At 42.2% G+C, this 8,878-nt stretch overlaps 1 protein-coding gene across 1 annotated transcript; it reads left to right on the top strand.

The window, feature by feature from the left end:
* The first annotated feature begins 495 nt into the window (after positions 1–495).
* On the top strand, positions 496–8,377 carry C2H6orf62 (chromosome 2 C6orf62 homolog). The gene is made up of 5 exons (XM_010309694.2): positions 496–2,718; positions 4,685–4,861; positions 5,435–5,557; positions 6,421–6,555; positions 7,104–8,377. Exons 1-5 carry the CDS (start codon positions 2,590–2,592, stop codon positions 7,227–7,229), a joined length of 690 nt encoding a protein of 229 aa, XP_010307996.1. The 5' UTR covers positions 496–2,589; the 3' UTR covers positions 7,230–8,377.
* Positions 8,378–8,878: the final 501 nt, after the last annotated feature.

Raw genomic sequence — 8,878 nt, 5'->3', positions numbered from 1 at the left:
GGGACAGAGCGGCCTGCGGCGGTGGCGGGGGGGGGGGAGAGGGGGGGTGGCTACCCCTCGCAAATACCACCTCAGGTGGGGGTGAAGGTGGGGGGTGGCGTTCCCTCCCCTCCCCTTTGCCTTTCTGCCCTGCCTCCTGCCCTCCCCCCCCCTCCCCCGAACTGCGTTGAGCAACTCCATCCGGGTCCTTCTCCAGCGGGCTGTGCCCGGCTCGGCCTCACGTGGGGTTTGAGGGAGATGACACGAGGCGTGACGGTGCGGGGGGAGATGGAACGGAGAAGTGCGACCCAGATTCTTGGCGTGGCGGCGGCGCGGAGATGCTCTGCCGCTGTTGCACTACCCTCTGGTCATCCCCAGAAAGGGAGTGTTCGTGGCTAGCGAAGTTACCGCTGAGCCTTCCCGCCTGAAGCAAAATATTCTGTCCCCTCCCGAGGAGCCGAGCGCTTGGTACGCGCCGGCAGAGCGCGCATGCGCAGTGCGGGCAGGGCGGTGCCTGTGTGACTCAGGCGCTGCCATTTTGAGTGGTCGGTCCTGACCGCGCAGTTGCTCTCCGCGCTCGCCCCCGTGCCGAGGCACAGGCGCAGACCGAGGCGCTTCCGCTCGCTCCTGCCGTCGCCTTCGAGGACGTCCCGGGACCGCCTGGGCGAAGAGAGGCTCTCCTCAGCCCTTTCATCCTTCTCCCGGCCGTCCCCGTCCTCCGCCGCCGCTCCGGGATCTCTATGCCCGCCGCCCTCCGTAGGAGCCAGTAGCGCAGGGACCCGCCACCGTCTCCTCCTCCTTCCGCTGCTGCAACCGCCGTCGCCTCTTCCTACTTCTCCTCCTCCTTCTCCGCCACCATTTCCCCACTCCCCGGCACCGGGGCGCTGAGCTAGACTATGGGGACCAAGTTGGGGCTGAGCAGCGGCAGAGCAGGCGGCCCGGTCACCGTGTCCACTGCGGCAGGGATGGGGGGGCTCCGCGGCTTCGTGGCTTTATCTTGACATGGCTCCTCTCCGTGCTGCTAGCAGCGCCGCCGCCTCCACTGCTCCTCCTGCGCCCGCCGGCTGCGGGTAGCGAGCGGGCCACGGTCTCGGTCTCTTGTCTGAGTCTCTCAGTCTCTTGCTTAAGTGGGGGGGAAAGTTTTGGGAGGGGTTCCTTTTTTTGTTTTTGTTTTCCTTTCTTTTTGTCAAGAGAGGAGGGGGGAATACTTTTTTCCCCTCTTCTTAACCTGGTCCGACAGATTTGCTAACCTAAAAACTTTTAACCCCGACTAATCAAACAGCTGGGGGGAAAAATGTCTGGAGAGAGGAAGAAAATAACTTGATAATTGGGGATTTGCTTTGTAGGGGGGAGGGTGTTTTAAAGATTTAAAATTGCAATCTAGGCTTGCAGTTAAACCTCGCAAAAAAATTTGACGTTGAAAATCTGTTTTGCGAGAAAAGCAGGAGCAAAACTCTCCATGTTTTCCAAGTCATGACCATGAAGTGAGAGGGGAGACACCGTGTTACTGTGGGTGTCCCGCTGCCCCGGGCACAGGTCGCCCGCTGCAGCCTCTGCCGTCTCCTGTAGAGAGAGGCCTAAGGAGAAGTGAAAAGCATTGGCCATGCACAGCCTCGGCTAACCGTGCTTGCTGTGGAGCGCAGCAGAGAGAGAAGGATCCCCGGGGGATCAGCAGCCCAGGGAAGCGTGTGAGGTGTTGGGGGATGTAGGGCTCTCCCACTGGTAAGGAGTCAGGGTTTAGGGCGCTGGTTTGGGTTTTATTCTCTAGGTGAGATAATACTGTCCCTTGAACCCCTGCCTGACCCTCGTCTATGGCCATCATGATCCCTCTTCTCTTTGGCAGCAGTAGCCTCAGGGCGATGATGTGCCTGATGATGAGTAGGATGAAGTTAGAAATGACTCCGCTGTTTTTTCTCTTTGCTCCCCTGCAAACCAGCACTGTGTTGTCTGTAGTTGATTTTGTTGTTGGCAGAGAAATCTCATATCTCCCAGGATGTGCACTCCTCCTTTGCACCCTTTTCTCTGCTCTCCACCAAGTGTAATAATTCTAAAGAAAAAAAAAAAAAAAGACGGGCAGCATAGCAATAGCAGAAAGCTGAGAATAATAATCAGTAGAGTCATGAATCTGGCTGGGGTAAAACGCAATTTGTAATTTCAGCTTCATTTTGTTTTTTGTTTTTTTTTTTTTTTTTGTAAGCAGAGCAAAAATACCCCCCCATGGATTGGGCTTGTGCCAGTTGCTTTTTATTGTACACATAAATTGTGATAAGATTTGTTTTTTGTTTTTTTCTTCATTCTTACCCACTTATTCCTGCGGCTAAACTGTTCAAATTTTTTCTTCAAAATTCTTAAGGTTTTTTCTTGATTTATTGTAAACCCTCTTGTCCAGCCATGGCTGGACAACCACTTACTTTGTTTCTTGACCCCTCCAATACGACATTCTCATAAAATATTGCCTGAGGTGTGGTTTTGGGTTACATTCGCGTTTTATCTATTCAGTCGTATTAGCAGGAATAAAACGACTTGTTTCTGTTGTACTTGAGTCTTATGAAAAGGTGCCCATAGTTTAGCGACAGTTTCCAAAGGCTTTAGTACCACCTGTATTACAAAATGGGGGACCCAAACTCCCGGAAGAAACAAGCTCTGAACAGACTTCGTGCTCAGCTTAGAAAGAAAAAAGAATCTTTAGCTGACCAGTTTGACTTCAAGATGTACATTGCCTTTGTGTTCAAAGACAAGGTAACTTGGTTTTGATGTTTCTGTCTTACTGTGTTGTCTCTTGCATTGCATGTTAATGCAGCGGTGCAAAATCTTGCTGCCTGATTGCATCTTACAGTTTTTCCTTCATAGTTTCCTGTGACTTTTAAACATTTTTTTAATTGCTGATTGCTGTAATGTTTACTTGGTTTGTGTTTGTTATTTTGGCTTTTCATATGTTTCTAGTTTTGCAATGCAGAGGGTGCCAGTACCTTATTAAAGGATTATTTGGTAACTTCTGTATTGGGTGAATATTTGTGGAAGTTAATACTGGAATTCATTAAGTCTAATTGGGGTCTGAATTGTGTAATTGTTGACTGTGAACAGTCGAGCTGAGAAGGGAGACCTGGCTGGAGCGATTGCTAAAGTTACTCTCTTTATCTGGTTGAAGCAGAAGGGAAAACCTCGCAGTTGAAGAAGTTGCAAAATGGAAATGGCCCAGGCACGCAGGCCCATGTGGAACTGCTGCTCCCATTTTGAAAGGGAGCAGGGAGGGAGAAGAGGGGAGTCTTCATTTGCTTGGCTGCTTTGTCAGCTGCCGCTGGATGCTGCGCGGCTGAGCTGGGGTGGGGAGCCTGGTGATATTTCTAAAGCTAACTATAGACCCAGAATTGTAGGAGAGTTTTTGCCCACAGAAGGTGAAGAAAAGTAGGTGCTTATAGTAAGTGAATGTGCTGAACAAATATTGAGGAAGTGAAGATAGAAGCAAATGGCAACAGAGTACATAATGTAGGAAATGCATGTAGATAAGCACTGAAATTGTTTAATCCCCTCAAATGTACAGTTTTTGCATTTGCTGTAATAGTTAAGTGTTTTTCAATGAAGACTCTTCTTTGAACTCTTTTAATTGAAAAGTTTCCTTAAAATTTCTAAGTTTTTAGTTTGCTTTTGTTCATCAGTTCTAGTGCAAATAGAGATGGATATAGTGGGATATAACTCCTTGGTACTGTGTCATAATAAAGAGAAATAATGATGTTTAAGCAGTGGTAACAGATTTTCTTAGATGATGTGACTTTAATGGCCTTAGTTGGAGCACTCTTACTACTTTCTGGTTGCTTTGTAGAAATACATTGCAAATACCTGTTTTAAATCCTATAAAATTTGTTTATATTGCAGAGAACTAAAGATACCAGTTTGCTTAAAGTAGTTTAGCTCAGCCTAGCTTGGTCAGCAAATAGTTGCCTGTTATTTGTGTTCTGGCTGGGGTGTGGAGGGTTGTTTGATAAAATATGCTTTGTCTGTCATGTGGTTCTTAAATAGGTCAAGACTTCTCACAAGCTAGAAGGAAATCTTTAGAAGCAGAGACACATCCTTAAGTGACTTTTACGTACAGCAAAAACCGTTCTTCCAAATTTCCTGTAATGTTTTGGCCTTGCTTGAGAGAGATTGAAATATTTGTAGTGAGCATAAAAGTTATTTAGCAAATTAAAATAGTTGGCAAAGTTACAACTTGTAGCTAACTTCAGATTGGATCTTGATTGCCCACTGTTACCAAAGGTGGCATTGAAAGATTTCTCTTTTCATAAAATGCCAACTTTATAAAAAGTATTGGGGGTGGAGATGGAGGGGGGTAGGGAAAGTGTTACTTGATTTGCGAAGAGAAGCTTGCAGAGGACTCTTGGTCAGCCCAAAGTCATGTATTCTACATGATGAAAAGGCAGGGCTGTTAATGTTTAGATATAGCTTTAATGTTTGCAGGAGTGGCATGTAAATCTGCATCTTTGGAGACTACAAAAACATCTTCAACTTTTTTTATATAAAAAGTTGTTGGACTGATTCTGTTTATAAGATTTTGCTTGTAAATTTTACTATGGTTTTTGTCAAAGTTCTAACTATGTGATGTGCACTTCATACATGAATGCTAACAGAAGATAACTTCTGAAATAAAATGTTTTCTATAATTGCCTAGAAAGGATTGTAAACTTAATGTAATCTGTGCTTTTTTTAGAAGAAAAAGTCAGCGCTTTTTGAAGTGTCTGAAGTGATACCAGTCATGACCAATAATTATGAAGAAAATATCCTGAAAGGTGTGCGGGATTCCAGCTATTCTTTGGAAAGTTCCTTAGAGCTTCTGCAGAAGGATGTAGTACAGCTTCATGCACCCCGCTACCAGTCTATGCGCAGGGTAAAGTTACTCTTTACGTTTGCTGAATTTTAGTTTGTTTTCAACACTTGTGTTTCTCTTTGTGAATGTTAAGGCTTATCGTGCTGGTTTTATTTCTTCAGTCTTCTGCTACATGGTGGTTCTGAGGGCACGTGTTTGTGGGGCCTAGTTTGAAGGGTAACAACATAAGTATTCTGAAATTCTGTTTAAATGTGTAGTGCTCAAGCTTTACTTTTCATCTGTCTCATTCAAATATGCCTTGGGAATTATGTATTCTTGCCATCCTTGTCCTTTAGCAGGCATGTGTTAATTCTTGCAACAGCTCTTGCAGTACAACTAAGTGGGTTTTTTTAATGAACATTGGAAGATACTCTTTGCTAATGTTTTCTTAAAGTCGGAATTTATATTAACTGGATACTAAAACTCAGTGGAAGGCAAGGAAGACTTTAGTTGTGCTATAAGTAATATAAATGGAAAATTACACAAAAGTGGTAATAAGTGCCACCTCTTAATTATGTGCGTATATAGGCGAGTTGCTTATCTGTATCTTTGACTAACGGAAGGAATGTAAGTACAAAACTTTACTACTTACAGGATGTGATTGGCTGTACCCAGGAGATGGACTTCATTCTTTGGCCTCGCAATGATATTGAGAAGATAGTCTGTCTCCTGTTTTCTCGGTGGAAGGGATCTGATGAACCCTTTAGGCCTGTTCAGGTATTTGGCTTTGTTTTTTGACTTCAATAAGTAACTTACACCTAGAGGGAAGGATAAGCACTCTGTTTTTAACGAGTAAGTTGGTAAGGTATGTGACTTCTGTGGATGTTAGAAAGTATGCTGGCTGTTTATGAAGCAGTCAAAGTTTGGAATGCCAAATTCTACTTCCTATCTTTATGCACGGTTATAGTAGCACTTCCAAAATTTAAGTGTCTGAAGGACCTTGTCAAATGATGTGTATGTATAAATACATATGTTACTATTTGTAGAAGTGGATTGGCTGTGGCATTAGTACAACTGAGTCTTTGTCTAAATATGATGATGTCATTAAGGTTCTGAGAGTATCCCAAGTTGCTGTATTTTGTTAGATGGAAGAAGGTCTGAGGAGGATGGAATTTTTGCATTATAATTTTACCTTGAAATAGATTTCAAAATTTTAGATTTTTTTTTCAGTAGCCAGCTTCAGCTGTTTACATTCAGATTTTTCAACCCTGTAATAGGTATTTGCTGTGCTGGTTCTGCAATAATGGTAAGTTAATGGAAGAAATGTGCTGTACTGCTGATGCACAGGGATGTTCTGATGCAATAAGCTAAATCAGGTGTTATATATGCAGTTGTACCTTTGAATTGTTAATATGTTGTTGCATTGACTAAAGTCTGTGGTGGCAGAATGAAATTAGGGAATTCTTTAAATTGTGCCAAGACTCAAGTGTGGTGGTGTTGCTGTGGTCCCCAATTTCTGCTTTTTATAGATTATGAAAGAAACAAAAGTGGTTGTAAAGCCCCACGTTGAAGGAGATTATTCAGCTAAAGCTCACGTTTAACCAATTAAATATTTTATTCCTCCTTCTCATCCAATGCAGGCCAAGTTCGAATTTCATCACGGTGACTATGAAAAACAGTTTCTGCACGTTCTGAGCCGAAAGGACAAGACTGGAATTGTTGTCAACAACCCTAGCCAGTCAGTGTTTCTCTTCATTGACAGACAGCACTTGCAGGTAAGCTTCTTTTGTCCTTCTTTAACATGTGTGTGTTAATCATAATGTCCTCTTTCTTTTTGGGAACTACAGTGATTTTATTGCAAAATACTGAAGTAGAAAAATTGATCGTGCATTCATGCTTGCATTTCAGAGTTCAGTTTCAGAGGAAACTGATGCTATAAATAGGATTCACGCATGCAAAAACTAGTTACAGGCCGCAGATGTGTTCACAGAACAGAATTGATGTTCTTGTATTAAAAATGTTCTAAAATAGATTTAACAGTGTTTTGGAAAAATTAAAACAGCTTAATTTGGGTAATATTACAGAAATTATTCAAGTGAAGAATGAACAGAACAGTGAAAATATTTTAGGCATTAGAGGTTGCAAACTAATCTTGAGTTCAGGCTGCTTATATGGATGAAATAGTGACTTTTAAATGTCTGTGGTGTTCCTCCACAACCAGCAGCAAGCTAATAATTGGGCTGGATCTGCTTGGGGTCTGCCTATTAGTCTTGAGTTAACTTTCATACTTAATAGCTTTTCTTTGGGTTTTCTTTGCCTCCAGACTCCAAAAAACAAAGCTACAATCTTCAAGTTATGCAGCATCTGCCTGTACCTGCCACAGGAGCAGCTCACTCACTGGACGGTTGGTACCATAGAGGATCACCTCCGTCCTTACATGCCAGAGTAAGGTACTGGCCAGCAAAATGGGGAAGATCACAGAATGCAGCAGTGGATTTTCACTTTCCTCACCACTTTATTCTTTCAGAATTTAGAAGAAAATGGACTCATGTTCAGAACACTATACATTGTGAAACTTGATCATCCTGGATTTTTTTTATCATTTGTATCTCAGAACTTTACAATTTTTTTTAGATGTTTTCTGCATGGACCTTGTGAAAGAGAGGATGCTCTGCACGCTTCTGCACTGCATCAGCATCTTATAAAATGTGAAATGAAGGGACTGTACACTGAAACAAATGTATCCGAAAGCACAAGGTGATCATTTGTGGTGGTGTTCCCATTTGTGCTGGTCATGCCCCCTAACATCTATAATGTTAACCATCAGTATTTGGAGGGTGAGAAGTGAATGTAACAGGTATAAAAGCCTTACAGCTTTGCTGTTAATGATTGTATCAAAGAGAACTATCATTCATTTTAATGAACGGAAAAGTGGCTATTACAGTAGGAAGTAAATGTGGGAAAGAAATCTTTCTTTAAAAAAAAAGCATCTCATTAAATGTGTAGGCATTTTTTGCCTCTTATTTTGCTGGGCCATGTCTAAGTTTACTGGCACTTCTGTTTTGGATCTCTTTCCCCAAGTTGCTGTATAACTGTATGAAAGTATTCTTTTGAGTTGGATGCATTTATACAGATGAGGCAGACCTGGAGTCTGAAGTAGCTAAAGCAGCTAAAAATAAAATAATAGCTGCAGAAACAATGTTGGTAGAGGATTATTTTTTCTTGAGAGTTGAGACTTGTAAACTTGCAGGTGAACTGTGCAGGAAATACTGGTTTCTAAAACATTTCTTATGGAAAACCCATTGAGGTTTTTTCTTTTGGAATAGACATTATAAAACAATGTAAAATAGTGTTTGGAGTGTCAAAAGTTGGTTCTGACAGAACATTTTGAGATTGTGCAATGCTAAAAGGAAGACTACTGTATCGTTTTGATGACAAAGAAGGCTCTGCTTAAGGGTTGAGTACTTTAATGGAGTAAAACTGCATAAGCCTGCTCCCTTTGGATAAAACTAGTGCTTACCTGTTTAAAACTTGTATTTAGCTTTTGTTTGGAATTGGAAAAAAAATTGGAACTTAAATAAATTAGGTGAAAGATAACTGGCTTTATGGAAGTCCTGTGAATCGAATTTTAGTGCCTTACATCTTGACAGTGTCACCCATTGCAAACACTGAAAATGTACAGACTGTAAAATGGCATTAAGATAAACAAAGGTTAGTGGGAAAGGTGTTCTTACATATGTGGGCAATATGTTTGTTTTGAAAAGCAGCTGCCAGAAATAGTTACTAGCGTACTATTGTCTTGGTACATGGATATTTTTAGTTCTTCGGTCATAAGGTCCTACAGGTTAAACTGAAGCACCCTAGAAAAACACCACCTGAAAGCTGCAACTTCACACTAATAAATGCTTTAAGTTACAAAGAAGTACCTTGAAAATGCTGCTTTACAGAAGGCTAAGACTTACTAGAATATTTAGTAACCATCATACCTGCTAATAGCACTTACAATTCCACAGCTTTAAGTGCCCTTTCTTTGAATGGCCTGTAAGGCATAGTAGCAAGTGTCTGCATGAAGCTCAAGAGTTTTTGTGGGGTGTTGAA

The sequence above is a fragment of the Balearica regulorum genome, chromosome 2, assembly GCF_011004875.1.
Source record: "Balearica regulorum gibbericeps isolate bBalReg1 chromosome 2, bBalReg1.pri, whole genome shotgun sequence".
Taxonomy (NCBI): Eukaryota; Metazoa; Chordata; class Aves; order Gruiformes; family Gruidae; genus Balearica; species Balearica regulorum.
The sequence above is the reverse complement of the archived record's forward strand: the minus strand, read 5'-3'. Positions and strand labels throughout refer to the sequence as shown.

Excerpts from the sequence above, each read along its gene's own strand:
- C2H6orf62 (XM_010309694.2), top strand. The coding sequence starts at position 2,590 with ATGGGGGACCCAAACTCCCGGAAGAAACAAGCTCTGAACAGACTTCGT. Across the intron at positions 4,862-5,434 it reads GCTACCAGTCTATGCGCAGG|GATGTGATTGGCTGTACCCA; the intron begins GTAAAGTTACTC and ends TACTACTTACAG. Across the intron at positions 5,558-6,420 it reads AACCCTTTAGGCCTGTTCAG|GCCAAGTTCGAATTTCATCA; the intron begins GTATTTGGCTTT and ends CATCCAATGCAG.